We start from the raw sequence: 16,238 nt of genomic DNA on the forward strand, positions 1-16,238 counted from the left end.
AGGAGGTGAGTTTACAACAGCATTGGCCAGTTAGTGTACATCCCAGGATGTGGGCAGAACAACCCTAAGCCCCTGGGCACCAGCTCTAACCCAGCAGCGGGCCTCTTCTTTAATCCTATCCACTAGGACATCAATTGAGGGTGTCGCATTGTCAAAGACACACGCGTTCCTGTGCTTCTAGAGCATCCAGGGAACAAGCAAGGCAATAGACCTGAGGGCCTTGCGATGCGTTGCCGGTGAGTGTGAGTTCGCTTGCTGCCACCATGCCATGACAGTGGTCTCATTGGTCGGTGCACGGATCGGCAGGCGCAGCCAGGACAGGGTGGCATGCCATGCTTGCCGAGCGAAGGGACAGTTCAGAAGCAAGTGCTGAATTGTTTCGGTGGCTTGGTCGCAAAGGAGGCACCTGGGGTGATGCTGCAGTCCGCGACGAGCGAGCCTTTCCGCCGTCCAGCAGCGATCTTGATTCGCCAACCAGTGAAAAAATTTCACCCGTGGTGGCGCCCAGCTTTTCCAAGTTAGCTTCCAGGAGGTGCAACGTGTGGAGCCGTGGAAGGAGACAGCATAGCAGGACTGCGCCGAGTAGATGCCGTTGGCCGTCCACCTCCATAGCAGCCGGTTTGGGTCGTTCGATAGGACGGTATGGCACACCTTCTGCCAGATCATCAAGTATTGGCCTATCTCGTGGAGGCCGAGGACTCCCTGGATGTCACGCGCCCAGGAGTTCCCAAGCAGCCCTTCCGCCACCGTTCTAGAATTACATTGCCGTTTGGGGATGCACAGGTACAGCAGTGGTGTGAGCTCGCGAATGGACTGCCCGTTGATCCAGCGATCCTCCCATAACAAGGCCAACAGGCCGTTCCCAACTGTCATGGTGGTGGAGGCGAAGAACAGCGCACACTCCTCTGATGAGAATTGGAGGTCAAGCCCCTGCCAAGCATGGTCCGTGTCCACACGTGCGAACCATAGCCATCGGAGCCGGAGCGCCATCCCAGCACGCTCCAGATCTCACATCCCAAGTCCTTCGTACTCAATTTGGTGGCAAACGTGTCGCCAGTTGACATGGCAGTGCCCTCCTTTGGCAATGGCACGTCCAGCCCATAGGAATCCCCTCTGAATCTTCTCTAGCTGCTTAAGGGTCTTCTTTGGAGGGGCGAACGCTAGCATCTGATGTACGGGGATAGCACTGAGTACCGACTTGACCAGAGCAAGGCGCCCAGCCTTATTCATGAGCCATGCCTTCCAGGATGGCAGCTTGGCGGCCACCGAGTCCACCAATGACTGTAGCTGGGCGGCAGTAGGGCGGCGCGTCGTCAGGGGAATGCCAAGGTAAGTAACAGGGAGCTGCACCACCAGGCATCCAAGCTAGGCAAGTACCGCATCCGCGCGGGTTCACCATGGAGAACAGTGGCGGAACTCTTGGCGTAGTTCATCTCTAGTCCACTCGCCTCGCCAAACAGGGTCAGGATACCCTTGATGGCAGCCACATCGCCCGTCGTGGCATGGCAGAATAACATGACGTCGTCGGCGTACAGGGAGATCGTCGGGATATGCCGGTGTGGGTGGAGCCGCTGTAGAATACCGGAGTCAATGGCGCGACGCATTAGTCTGCCAAGAGTGTCCACAACGAGCAAGAAGAGCTGTGGGGACACCGGGTCACCTTGGCGCAGCCTGTTGTGATGCCAAATCGGCGGGCCTGGCTCGCCATTGATCAAGACGTGGGTGCTTGACGTTGATAGCAGGATCGTGAGCCATTCCCGGAATCGGTCTCCGAATCCGTATTGGCGCGGTACCTCAAAGAGGAACGGCCAAGATAGGGAGTCGAAGGCACGCGTGAGGTCGAGCTTGAGCATGATCCGTGGGGCTCCAAGTTGGTGAAGCATCTTGAGCGATTGCCTGACAAGAATGAAGTTGTCGTGTAGGCTGCGGCCGGTGATGAACGCGTTCTGATTGCGACTAACCAGGCTGTCCAGCCTAGGTGCAAGGCGCAGCGATAGGACTTTGGCGAAGAGCTTGGCCACCAGATGTATCAAGCATATCGGCCGGTAGTCGCGCGGCTGGTGGGTGTCGGCGCGTTTAGGCAGCAGGGTAATGAGGGCCTGGTTGAGCTTGCTGAAACCACGGCCTCTCATCATGTACAGCTGCTGGAAAATGTCCATGAAGTCTTGCCTGACTATGCCCCAGCAAGCCTAGAGAAATTCCGCGCTGAACCCATCCGGCCCCGGTGCCTTATGGGCGGGGAGGCGCTTAACAGCGTCCCAGACCTCCTCCGCCGAGAAGGGCGCGTTGAGGCTCGCGAGATCACTCGCATCAATGAGGTGCTCCAAGTCCATCGTCACATCACGGGCGGTGGACGTACCCAAGATACCGTCGAAGTGCTCGAACGCTGCCCGCGCCATCTCAGCATGGTCGGTGAGCACACGCCCGTCCACCGTCAGGCTGAAGATCCTATTCTTCTGCCTCCGGAAGGAACACTACCTGTGGAAGAAGCCAGCGTTGGCGTCGCCGTCCTTGAGGGTGGCGATGCGTGCATGCTGCCGGGCAATGGTGCGCTCGAGGGACGCAAGACCGAGATATTTGAATTTCAGCTGCTTCCGCAACCAGGCTTCTGGAAGGGTAAGCACTCGAATCTCTTGAGCCTTGTCGAAGCGCGCAAGGAGCTCCCAGGAGATGGCCATCTTATCCTTGATGTTGCCCGTCGACTTGGCACTCCAGCTGGTGAGGCTGCGAGCTGTGGCCTGCATGTGAATCATGAGGCGGTGGAAGGGGTCCTCGGCATGGACCGAGCCCCATGCTGTGGCCACCGTGTCGTGGAACCCCTCTAGTCTCAGCCAGTAATCCTCAAAGCGAAAACGTCGGTGAGCAGCAGGCATGGGGGAGCAGTCAAGCAGGAGCGGGCAATGATCCGACACGACGGATGCAAGGCAGCGGAGATGGCACTCCCCATGTGCCTCCTCCCAGTCCGAGGTGCAGAGTACGCGGTCCAGGTGCACCAAGGTGGGTGGGGACTGCTCGTTTGACCAAGTAAACCGGTGTCCGTTGAGGTATACCTCCTTCAGGGCGAGGTCGTTGACAAGACGTCGAAATCTGCCCATCATGCGCCGGTTCAGGTTGCCATTGTTCTTGTCCTCATCGCGAAGGATCAAGTTGAAATCGCCGCATAACATCCATGGTCCCGGGCAGGCCGCGTGTATCTCCCGGAGCTCATTCAGGAACACAATCTTTTCCGTGTCCTCCTGGGGGCCGTAGACAACCGACATCCAGCAGAGCACACCAGGGGCCGTGGTCACCTTGGTCGTGACGGCGTTCGTGGTGAACAGTGGGTCTGTGATGGTTACGGCCCTGCTCTTCCACGCTAGAAGAATGCCACCTCGCGTGCCCTGTGCCGGGAGATAGGTGTAATCGTCAAACTCCGAGCCAAGGGTGTCCAGGACGACGCGTGAGCAGAGCAACTCCATCTTTGTTTCCTGGAGGCATACAATGAAAGCAGCGGTGGTGTCAAGCAGCAAGCGGACGGCGAAGCGTCGGGCTCGCGCGTTGAGGCCGCGCACGTTCCACACAGCAATCTTGAGGCCGTGATCAATAAACACTGGATCGACCAGTAAGCTACAGGACCGTCCTAACTTGCGCGAGCACGCTCGACTTGCATCTGTGCACTTGGCAGGGTGGACATGCCTGCAGGGATCTCGCGATCGACCAGGGAAGCAAAGGCCTTGAGCACCGTGAGCGGAATCGGCATCGCAAACATGCCATCGTATGCGTTCATCTCGGTTGAAGTGATCCTCTAGTTCATGCCAACGATCCCAAGCGTGCGCAAGACCTGGACCTGCGCGCGTCTCTCAGCAGTGGGCGGCGCCGCCGTTGGGGGTGTGGTCGCAGCCGAGCGGCCGCGGCATGGCGCGAAGTTCAGGGGGCGGCGCGACTTCTTCCCTGGAGTCGGCAAGGCAGCAGAGATATGCTTGGTGGTGGCGGCCAGGAATTCGCCAAGCGTGAGGGTTCGCGACGCAGAGGCACGAGCGCGTGGCCGACGCATGGTGACTGGCGGGGAGGCAAATCTTCCGGAGGCCGATAGGATTGGGCCATGGCGTCCGCTAGCCGGCGTGTGAGGGACGATGGCGGGCCTGGACGGGGTGGGGTGGGCTGGGCCTGGGGGCGTTGCAGAATAGTCGTGGCTGGGCCCAGGTCCCTGGCGGGAGAGCGATCCGGGATGAGGCGCGCGTCCCCGCCCTCGGGAGTGTGCGCGCGGGGCCCAGGTGGCTGGTCAGCAGAGGCGGCCAGGTGCACGTCAGGGCTGGCCCTACCCGCGGAATGGGCAAGATGTATTATCATTCCATCATTTTGAGTTGCTATGTTGGAACAGTGACAGATTCACTGCCAACTAAGTAGAGTCTATGCAGTTGAAATTGTTCCTTGGGCAAAATTTCCCTGACCTACAGTTACATTCTAATCCAGAACAAAGTGAAGGTGATCAAAGTATGTGAAAGATCCATTTTGATTATCATGTCGAAGGAATGTCTTGGACAATGCACCACATTGCACTATTGTGCATGCTCGATTTCTATCTCATAGTGTAGTATAAACCTTGTAGTGGTTCCAACTGTCACTACATAGGGATCAAGGGTAACTAGTGTTTCAATTTGATGAATGCAGTATCAAACCAATGTGTCACACAAGCCATTAGTTGTTCGATTTAACCGAGTTAAACTGAAGCACGAATTGGCTTGCCCACCTAGGTCAACATCCAAGTGTCTCGCTAAGAGAAATAATATATTGATATGTACTAAAATTCTAAGCAAAAACTCCATAGGCTTTAGTTATTTATTCTGCCAATACTGCAGTTTTATGGGTAAATGTTATCTCTCGTGCAGCAAAAAGAAAGCATCTGAACTCGAAACTTCAATCCATTTCTAAGGTATCTGTTGACATCAACGCTTACCCCAAGATTCTGAAAGATGCCATGGACGAGAGAGATAAACAGACAAAGTAGGTATCCATAACTGTAGCTATCTCTTTAAGCCACACCTCATTATGACGCCCAAATTCAATGCTTTCTTCCTATTTGCAGTAATTTCAGTTATGCTAAGGGAATGCGCCAAATGTATGAACCTTTTGAAAAAGTGGCCCGCCAGCATCACAAGTGTCCTTGCTGTGATCGTGCTTTCACACCTGATGAAGAGGACCTCTTTGTAAAGAAGGTGGGTAATCTAGTAAGCATAAGAGTGCTGCATTTTTCATTTGATTAGAGTTACTTTGTGGTGGATGATTTCTTTCTGTTGTATGCTGCATCTTTCAGCAAAGGACAACAGGTACAAGTACCGCAGAGCGCTTGAAAGTGCTGGCAGAGAACTTATCAGTTGCTGAAGACTTATTCAATCAATTGGATAATCTCCGTGTGATTTATGATGAATATGTGAAACTGGAGAAAGAGACTATACCTTTAGCAGAGAAGGATTTGGAACAACTTTCGGCAGATAAAAGTGAGAAGGAACAGATATCTGATGATGTTAGTCCTCCCTATTGACAGCACTTTATTTTCTGTTCTCATCATACGCAAAATAAAGATAGACACAGTCGGACGTAATACCTTAGATGACCTGTGTTTCTGTTAACCAAATTACTCTCAAACTGAAATATTTCTTAGCTCTACTATGTGTCCTGATGAAGATTCTCCACTCCTGAGGCATAACTCTAGCGACCCTTTCTCCACGTCAAGTGTCAAGATGTAGTAAATCAGTCTATAATACAGATGTACAAGTCTACTTGTGTAGATATTATGCTCTCTGGGACTAGGCCATGGAATGTTTCATCCTCTTCAGAGGGCTGGTAGATTATTTTGTTTGCAAATCTCCTAGGTCACATCCATATGATGGTTGTTTGGGCTGTTCTTAAGCTTAAGCACTTCGACAATGTGTGCTGTTGGATTGACTTCTTTCATGAAATTGAGGAAAATTTCTGTACTTTGGGTAATTGATATAATGGTCTGGTATTTTAGATAGTCGCACTGTCATTTGAGAAACTTCACTTTGCAAATGCACTTCAGGTGCACTGCCTCCAGAGAAACATGGGTTTTTACTTTTAGTTACCAAGCAGTAGCATCTGTTATAAACATAATTCATGATGTCTTTTCTATTTTGCTTTGACTTGTATGCTTGATGCGTTGCAGCTTGTGAGTGTTCTTGCTCAAGTTAAAATGGACAGGGATGGAGTGGAAATCTTGTTACGTCCAGTTGATACTATTGACAGGCATGTGCAAGAAATACAGGAGTTAGAACCACAAGTCAAAGATCTTGAATATAAGCTTGATTCTCGTGGCCAAGGTGTTAAATCTGTCGACGAAATTCAGTTGGAGCTGATCTCTGTGCAGAGGGCAAGGTAATGATTTTCTACGGGGAACAATCTTGCTAATACTCAGATGCAATTTCCATGGCCTAGAATTATAAGACCCTCTGTTGGGGAATTGAGAAAGTAGTTCAGGCAACTAAATTCTAGTTCTAGTATCAAGGGGATTAGAAAATGACTCTCCCTTACCCCCACCACTTGAGACCCTTCTAGCTCCAGTAACTCATTTTTTGATTTATGGAACATAACATAGGAGACTTCTTTAGGGTGCGTTTTTCTTCTTTAGCATGCAAGAATTAATCTCAGCGTTCCCGTGTAGCTCCTTAATTTTTCTTCTTTTTATTTTCTCACCCATGGTCCATCCCAACCATCCTTGATCCACATCATCGTCCAACCAAACTTACCATGTATATCGTTGCCCTTTTGTGTTCTCTTCTCTATTCGTTTCCTTTTTTTTTTCTGAACTGAAAACTGTATGGGAGGCCTTGACAGTAAATTTGATGAAAGAAACATAGAGATAGAAACATAAAAATATTTATGAGAGGAGAGAATTTTACGAAGGTAGAGGAGACATGGCTATGCGGTGATCTATACATGAGAGTCTAGGTGAAGCTTTGAGAGGAGCTTGCAGCTCCTCCTTCTCTTTCCTAACGGTAAATAGAGCATATGCATGATGCATGTGTGCCGTCAGTGTTGCTTTGGTTCTCTGGATGGGATTTAAAGAAAGCCTGTTCTCACATAAGTGAAAGACTGAGAATAGTTTCTTTATGTGCTTCTATCATGTTCATAGACTATTCCTTTTTTGTTGGCCTGTGAAATGAAACAAGTGCTTAAGCTTTTCTGGTTTGCCAATGAAGGAGGATATTCCTTTTGTGACACACACATGGATACACTTTTACCCTGATTAATTTGTTGTATAGCTATCAATTGAATTTGGTGAAGGATTCATTCTGCATCCTCATAGATGCTGCCTTTTCTACAGAGAACTATCCGTTTCATATTTTTATGTGGAGGTCCATATTATACTGGCTACCTACACAACTAAGCACACAAATACAGGTTATTAGGGATGTTTAAATGTTTTGGTTTACACATTCTGCAACTGTGTGCGCTAGGGATGCAGGAGCAGGCCTGCAAAATGTGAGATGTTAGTTCAACTGCAAACATCAAACAACTCAGTAACCAGACTTGCACATGAAGCGGGTTTTCTTGCATCCGTAGTGTTCGCAGGGTGTGTTCGGTTTGAGCCCAAGCCAATCCCACCAAAAAATTGTTTTTGGGCCCATTTTTTGGCCAAAGCTGGCAAGAAAAAATGAACTAGTGTTGGCCAAGGAGCCGGCATGTATGTTTGACATTATGCAAGAAAGAGCCAAAACATTGGTCATTGATGAAATATTGGTAGGGTTGGTTTTGGTGATCAACCAAACATATGCTAAGTGCGTTCAAATGTTGAATATTCAATCCGTCACCCATGAAACATTTGAATTAGTTTAGTCTTACTTCTTTTATGACTTGCTCTTGGAGGCTCAACTATACTGGTTTGTTTACTTCTGTCTGGCAGGGACACATTGACTGGTGAAGTAGACGATCTCAGGGATCAGCAAAAAATGCTTAGCGAGGATCTATCAAATGCTCAGATGCGGTGGCATGCTCTTAGGGCAGAAAAACTAAGAGCTTCAAGTGTATTGCTGAAGTTCAAAAAGGCTGAAGAAGATTTGGTACATTTTGCCGAGGAAAAGGAGCAACTGATCCTAGATCAGAAGGTATTCATTGAACTTCCATTTATCTGCAATATTGGTCCAGTTAATATTCTCTAGTGACTAGCACATATGCCCGTGCGTTTCTGTCAAGTTGTATTCTTTGGCATACACAAAGAGATATAAGATACGCTGGCAACATGTTTCTTTTGCATGATACACAAGCTTGTAGACATGCCACATTAGTATTGGGCGGTCGATTCTTCTTTCATAATGATATGTTTTTCCTCTACATGACATGTTGGTACTTCTCAACCTACCACATCTCGCTTGCTTCTAGTCCTCATGAACTACATTGACCGGTGTTAACCAATTCATTAATAATTTTGGTTATCCCCGCTTGATTCATGTCAAACTACTTTCCTATATGAAAAAAAAACCATTCATGTTGATACATCTGTACCATTCATATTGTTCAGTTCCTAGAACAACACATGCATGTCCATACATGCATATTACTTTGATGATTTTTTTCATCGCTACATATTGCATGTTATCGGATGTCAGTGAATTGCTATTTTTATTCCAGCGGTCGTTTGTATGTTGAATTGTCTATACAATCTCCACTTACGTTTATATAACTTTTTATACATAGTTCGTAATAGAAAAATTGTTATTTGTATTTCTTGACTTTTATATAGAAAATGGTTGTAGTTTTATCCACAGTATGAAATTTCTATTTTCCTTGACCATATATCTACAGCAAATTTTATGTAATGTCTGATTTAAGAAAAGATGCTAGCTACCTCTCTTTATTCCTTATTCTGAATTTTTATAGAGAGAATAATTATAGATTTTATCGACAAATAATAGTTTTCTTTTTGTTTTATTATGTACTGCCTACGTTCAGAAATACTTGTCAGAGAAATGGATGTATCTAGACGTATTTTACTTCTAGATACATCCATTTTTATCCATTTTCCAACAAGTATTTTTGGATGGAGGGAGTATATTTAAAGCAATGCTGGTCCATATAAATTTTCTAGTATTTACTGTTTGCAATAAGACCAATTTGCTAACACCTTTTATTTCTTGCTTCTTATTTCTTATTTGGAATTTAGTAAATAGAAGTTTTTGTCCTCCTGATAAGATTTTTTGGTGTCGCCTTGACCATCACTCAAAGGTAGTTTTAATTTGTACGTCACCACCATGTCCGCCTCATTACGAACATCATCATCTCTCTCTCTCTCTGTCCCTCTCATGGTTGCTTGTATGTTCATGCCGATACATATGGTTGCTTATAGGTCACACATTTGAATGGTAGACTTAATATTTATAATATTATAAGATTTCTTTCCTTGTCCCGTGACCATAATGTTGATAAATCATTAAGGATAAATAAGAAAAATAAATAGGTTTTAGCCCTTTATGAATTTGATATTATCTATGCATAAAAATTGATACCAAATTTATTAATAGGCTTTGCGAATTTCTCTTTGACACCTTTATTGCCTGATATCTATCAACTTAACCATAAGATTGATAATAAAATTTCTGGGAATTTAATCTAAATGGTGACTTGTACTTAATTGCTATTTTTCCTCGAGAATTCAGTCTAAACTACGATTCATAATTAAACCTTGTGGTTTCTGTCTCCACATGTCTCAAAACAGACCACACTTAATTTGCATTTTTTTGTGAAGTAACTTCCATTTTGTTAAAAGAGTTCTTGTAAATAATTGCAATCTATCAAGCCAACTTTGTGTGTCACGTGTCGTATTCTTCTTATAATTGTCTCTTTTGTTATAAACCAAAAAAGGTGATCACATCTTCCTGCAATATTTCCTCTTAATCTTTTTGAAAATAAGTCTATACAAAATCAATTGTAAATATGTGTGTTAAGTCGATTAGTGTGCAGTCATGGCTGAGATCGTCGGTAATGTCACTGCATGCATGCATACCCATGGCTGAGACTCTAATACTAATCTATTGGGCTGCATTCCGTCATGTCTGATCGAGCTGTTGAGCAATCAACGGAGCACACAGATTAATTTCTGACAACAGTGCACCTTCCCTATTAAAAATTCTCTTGATTAATTGTCTGTCTACTGCATGCATTTGATTCGGAAGGAATCCAAGCTATTTTAGTGCCATCTAGAGTTTCCGTAACCAAAAGGTCAATCACGTGCAAGTTGTATTAGATGGAAGTCTAGCCGGACACCAATCGTATATGCCAATCCAAGTAGACGTAGTATGTGTACCTTCCGAATATATTATTACAGTATGACCATGGGTGTCCGATGGAACTTGTCTATGCACATTGTACGTGTCCTATGAGACGTGTCTATGTACACCAATATTGTTGTACATAACTCTTATCAATTGTTGTAATTTAGATCAATAGGTAATATTTTTTTAGCCTATGTGGATTAACGTAATGGCTTGTTTGACTTCTATTTTAATAATATAATACGGAGTAGATACATAACTTGTGCAGTTGTAGGTCACTGTTTCATATGGAACTGGGTAATACTCCCTCCGGTCCTTTTTACTCTGCATATTAGAATTCTCTGAAGTCAAACTTCACAAAGTTTGACCGTATTTATATGAAAAAATATCAACATCTGCCATGCTAAAGTTAATATAATATGAAACTTTAAGTCATGACACATCTAGTGGTATTGATTTCAGATTGTGAATGTTGACACTGTTTTCTACAAAGCTGGTCAAACTTTACGAGGCTTGACTTCAGTCAAATCTTATATGCGAACTAAAAAGGACCGGAGGGAGTATTAACTGGCTGGTGCTGGCCATTGACTTACTGTTAGTAAACAGTCAGGTCTCGCCACCCACTAGTTTGATCAGTTTACTGTCATGGGCTTACAGCTCTCTTGACCAACTTTGGGTAGTACTGGGTGCATGCAAATTAACTTGTGACAGTTGGTCTAGATTTTAACCCTGAAGGCATGATCTCATTATTCTTTCTGTCGTACTCCTATGTAGTTTTGTGCATCAGTGACACTGCAACTCTTGCGCTTGTGCATGATGATCTAATACATGCTAAATGTTTATTTCTTATGGACACAGCATTTAGAAGAAGCTCTTGTTCCATTGTCAAAAGAGAGAGAAAGCTTGTTGCAAGAATATAAAGCTTTGAAGGAAAGGTTTGATCAGGAGTATGATCAGCTGGCAGAAAGAAAAAGGGGATTCCAGCAAGAAATCGATGTACTTGGAACCCTTAACACACGCATCAAAGGGTATATATTTTCCCACTCCCGCTCTTTCAATTTGTCCCCCCTTTACTAACTACTTTGTCTAAAAATATATTCTCTTAGGTACCTGGATTCAAACAAAGTAGAGAAGCTTAATGAGTTGCAGGAAAGGCATACCCTATCCCTGTCTCAGTTACAGAAATGTGAGGCAAGAAAGCAAGACATCTCGGTTGAGCTTGACAAGAGCAAACAGCTATTACGGAGCCAAGATCAATTGAAAAGAAACATTGATGACAATCTGAACTACAGGAAAACAAAGGCTGAAGTGGATCGACTTACTCATGATATCGAGTTACTTGAAGATAATGTGCTTTCCATCGGCAGCATGTCTACTATAGAAGCTGATCTTAAGCGGCATGCTCAAGAAAAGGAGAGGCTTCTTTCAGAGGTATTGTGTTTCTCTCATTCCTAATAATTGGCAAACTTGTCTCTAATAAGATGCCATTCTTTTCTCATACCTATTTAGGGAATCATGAACATGCATTTGGCCAGCTAGTACATATATTACGTATTTCTTAAGAGTAAAAATAATGTACGCCCGTCCTTCAACTTTTCATAGGCTATGTTTTTAAGGCGGTAAAGCGTCATAAGGCGGAGGAGGGCCGCTCTGACGCCTAAGCGCCAAGGCGAGGCGGTAAGGCGAGGCAAGGCAACGCCTTAAACATTGCAGGAAAAGAGTCATCAATAGGTCTGCACATATTAATACTAGAAAAAGAGCAATGGCTGAGAGATGGGCCACTACTTATGCACCTCCCAGTGGCCCAAAAGCCCATCTAGTGGCCATATACACCCCCGTGACCTAATTCCACTATCTCCTTCCCTTCTTTCCCACCACAGCCGCCACGAAGCCATACCCTTCTGGTCCTCCCTCCCTCCTCTTCATGGCCCCACCCTTCTCCCTCACAGCAGCAAGCCCCAGGAGCCCCCAGTCCTCCCTCCTCTTCATGGTGCCGGGAGACAGCGGGGCCGTCATCTCCAAGCCCCAGGAGCAGCCAGAACTAGGGCAGCCACAGCCGTACACTTCATGTCTGTCTAAGGCGGGGTAGACGCCTTGCCATCCTGGGGCGCCTTGACGCTTAGGCGACGACTAGGCGACGCTTAGGCGACGCCTTAAAAACATAGTTCATAGGTGTGCCGCCCAGGTCCTGGTAATATGAAAATGCATGTGTTAGTCCTTATGGTAAATTAGTGAGTCATCAGATGTCCTGGCCTAATTGATTTGTGCACAGAAGGTCTAAAATGAGCAATTTCATAGTGCAAGTATCTAAGTGACACAACTTTGGAAGTTCAACGGCGCACCATACATATTACTCTATTTCTTAGTATGAAACTCTATCAAATATGGCTGACACCTTGATATTTGATTTTCTTGGCAATCCCTGCAGTATAATAGGTGTCAAGGAACAATTTCTGTTTACCAAAGTAATATTTCAAAGCACAAACTTGAACTTAAACAGACACAATACAAGGATATTGAGAAGAGATATTTTAACCAACTTCTTCAACTAAAGGTAGGTGGCATGATCTTCTAGGTTCAGTTTCTCCAGCTTTATGATCTTATTACTTGATGAGGAAGCTGATGTGGTTGCAGACAACTGAGATGGCAAATAAGGACTTGGACCGATACTATGCTGCTTTGGACAAGTGAGTATGCTTTCACGGCAAAAACGACAAATCTGACCTTCCACTGATAGTTGAGGCAAAAATGACTCCTCGCAGAAATTTTAGCATGATATGGCGTTTAGGTTAGACAGGTAAACGCCATGGTCAATGGCATTGCTAACAAACTCGTGACTTTGCGAGCAAAACACAGTGTCCAAATACTTGTCGTTGAACTAAAACCACGACAAGTATTTTGGAACGGGGGGAGTAAAATTTTCTGTTCTTTGCCTTAATGATAGACTTGCTTCCCTTGGTGATAGGCTGAAAATATGGCGGGTTACACCATTATTCTTACCATGTCAAACACTTTGTGAACTCAAAACATTGCAAGTTTCCATATTTTCATGTATATTGTGCTCCTGTCTTTATGAACCAAAATTTCAAAATTCAGACATACTTTCTGTTATGAAATGGGTCTGATGTACTATTACTGGTCACCATTGGGCTATTCTGTATAGAAGTACGTGTGACTCATAAATAAGGGAAACACAATGCTAGATTAACACTAACAAATGAGCCTGTACCCTGCATGATATAAAAGAACTCGCTTTTGGGTTGGTGCATGCAACCTAATATGGCATCAGCGTTGAGTCCGTAAAACTGAACCATAATACCCATCACTACTGACACATGACTAGTTCTGGATGTATACCAGAGTTGAATTTGATGTCATAAGACTTAACCCTAGTAGTCACCAGTTAGTTGTCATTAATCAGTACTCCCTCTGTAAAGAAATATAGGAGTGTTTAGATCACTACTTTAGTGATCTCACTCTTATACTTCTTCACGGTAGTAACTACCGACATTTTAGCTTGAAACTGTGTTGCATCTGAAGATGGGCATTTCACTTGTCCAATATCGTTTCTAAATTTACTCTTACTAATATCAAAATTCTAGTCATTTTTCTTTCTGGATAGATTAAGAAATCATGAAACCAAGATAAAGACGGCAAGGTGGAGGGATTAGTACAACATAGAGTATTTTTTTCTTAAAATTAAAATTATCCATAAAATATATGGATGCTTCGTAACTTTCTTTATGATGGCACACTTGTATTTCTGTAGGGCTCTTATGCGGTTCCATACCATGAAAATGGAGGAGATAAATAAAATAATTAAGGAATTGTGGCAGCAGACATACAGAGGCCAAGATATTGATTGCATAAGCATCAATTCTGATTCTGAGGGTGCAGGCACTCGATCATATAGCTACCGTGTAAGTTAAATTAGCTACACGTTTTACTAACTGATTGCTTGGACAACTGTTACATTTGGCTGTTTGAACTGCATTGTAGGTTGTCATGCAAAATGGTGGTGCTGAGCTGGAAATGCGAGGGCGATGCAGTGCTGGTCAGAAGGTAAACTTGTTTTGTTTCTTTTGTTGTCATAAACTTCAGCTAGCATGATCTTATGAATCGTAAACAATCCTACAAATCTCATGGTTATCTCCACTGCTGTTCAGGTGCTTGCTTCTCTTATAATCAGACTCGCACTGGCAGAGACATTCTGTCTGAATTGTGGCATATTAGCTCTGGATGAGCCAACCACCAATCTTGATGGACCGAATGCTGAGAGCCTAGCTGCTGCCCTATTGAGGTAAACTTTCAGGCATGGCGATTAAATTTATTATTATTTGGAGCTTTACCATTAACAGAGTCTCTTGTGTGTGCCATAGAATAATGGAGAGTAGGAAAGGCCAGGAGAACTTCCAGCTGATTATAATCACCCACGATGAGCGGTTTGCTCAGCTTATTGGTCAGAGGCAACTTGCCGAGAAGTATTACCGAATCTCCAAGGATGAGCAGTAAGTTCATGCAGTGTTGTCTCTTGCATAGTTTTCTGTGCGTCCAGTGTTTGCACTTCCGTCTGTAAGGCCTCTTTGATTCAAATTCAAAGGGTATTCATAGGCATTCTGGAGGGTTGAAATCCTTAGGAAATTCTCCTTATGAGGTTTGTTTGATTTGTCGGATTGTATACCCCATTGGATTTTTCCTAAGCATTCCACTGCATTACATTTTATGGTAGAAAAATCCATTGGGAAGAATCATTTCCCCGCCTCTGTTGCAATCAAACAAGCATTCCTGCAAATTCAATTCTGTAGGATTCAATGTTTACATGGCATTGCAATTCTATTGTTCTTGCGTTGTTGTTCAGAATCGTGTGGACCTAAGAGACATGTTGAAGTTGTCTGGAGACCTGCTGATATTATTTGGTTTCTTGGATAATATTCATAAATTTGTGCAATGATTGATACTTTGAATAAGATAAATATATTCAGTCTCGTAGTATTTGGCTTTTGGCGCTAATATTACCTTTGACCAAATCCTGCAGGCAACACAGCAAAATAGAAGCCCAAGAGATATTTGACTGACGATGGTTGCTTGGAACATATATGCTCTCAGTGCTAATCCTCCTTTACCGGCCAAGTGGGTGCGGTTCACTATGATGGGCTGTCATGGAGAGAAATGGGTACCAGCGAACTAGTAGTTCCTTAGTTTGGTTTCTGTGCATGCAATTGCCTGCTTATTCTTGTATATAATCTGGAGGTGGTACTGTGTTATGACTTGTCTCTTCGCCCTTTATTCTTGAATTGACTTCTAATGCAGCCTCCACTCTGATGTCGTCTCATGACAAAAAGGGTTGTCTTAAAATGAAAAAAAAGGATTATTGGAAGAATGCACGGTTGCTTTTCTTCCAGAAATCATTCCTCGCAAGAGGAAATTGATATCCAGGAGCCCTTTTTTTTATGTCAAAAATATTTTTTCCACCCCTAGAAAAAGTTGGAAAAAAGCAGTATATACTCTCCCTTCATTTATAGCACCTGCATTTTGATAAATAAAATTTCATAATGTAAGATGTATCAGTACAGTTTCTAAGCTCCCAGGAATTACTGCCTCCTGGTGAATCTGGGTTGCTTAGAACGCTGTGGGGTCTATTTGGCAGGGGTGATTAGGGTCGGTGCACGGTGCGTGCCATGGTTTCCTTTTCACGTGAGGCTGCTGCTCTTGTCACTTTTTCTATTTGCTTCCGCCTTCAGTTCCCTTCCCCCCAGATAGCCTAAAAAAACTCCTTCCAGATTTACTTCTTGATGCTTTTCTGCCATTTGACGGTAGTCAGCCGAAGTGGGCATGGGGACTCCTCGGCGATGGTGGACGAGGTTGTCTCCCCGGAATCATGCCTTCCCCACACATCTGCCGCGCCTGCAGTACTTCCTTGCCGCCCAGCTCCCTGAGTCGTGGGCCGCCCGAGGCTATCTTGCTGTCCGTCAT

At 44.7% G+C, this 16,238-nt stretch overlaps 1 protein-coding gene across 1 annotated transcript in view; it reads left to right on the forward strand.

The window, feature by feature from the left end:
• Positions 1-15,700, forward strand: part of LOC119299747 (DNA repair protein RAD50-like) — a 22,126-nt gene extending 6,426 nt beyond the window's left edge. Inside the window, exons 14-27 of the mRNA XM_037576898.1 lie at positions 4,869-4,983; positions 5,066-5,195; positions 5,294-5,503; positions 6,164-6,372; positions 7,901-8,102; positions 11,124-11,293; positions 11,372-11,696; positions 12,694-12,819; positions 12,900-12,952; positions 14,035-14,185; positions 14,265-14,327; positions 14,432-14,565; positions 14,645-14,773; positions 15,301-15,700. Of these exons, the coding sequence (XP_037432795.1) occupies positions 4,869-4,983; positions 5,066-5,195; positions 5,294-5,503; positions 6,164-6,372; positions 7,901-8,102; positions 11,124-11,293; positions 11,372-11,696; positions 12,694-12,819; positions 12,900-12,952; positions 14,035-14,185; positions 14,265-14,327; positions 14,432-14,565; positions 14,645-14,773; positions 15,301-15,340 (2,057 nt within the window). The 3' untranslated portion in view covers positions 15,341-15,700. The remainder of the gene's footprint in view (positions 1-4,868; positions 4,984-5,065; positions 5,196-5,293; positions 5,504-6,163; positions 6,373-7,900; positions 8,103-11,123; positions 11,294-11,371; positions 11,697-12,693; positions 12,820-12,899; positions 12,953-14,034; positions 14,186-14,264; positions 14,328-14,431; positions 14,566-14,644; positions 14,774-15,300) is intronic.
• Positions 15,701-16,238: the final 538 nt, after the last annotated feature.

This window comes from Triticum dicoccoides, chromosome 5A, assembly GCF_002162155.2.
Source record: "Triticum dicoccoides isolate Atlit2015 ecotype Zavitan chromosome 5A, WEW_v2.0, whole genome shotgun sequence".
Classification (NCBI taxonomy): domain Eukaryota; kingdom Viridiplantae; phylum Streptophyta; class Magnoliopsida; order Poales; family Poaceae; genus Triticum; species Triticum dicoccoides.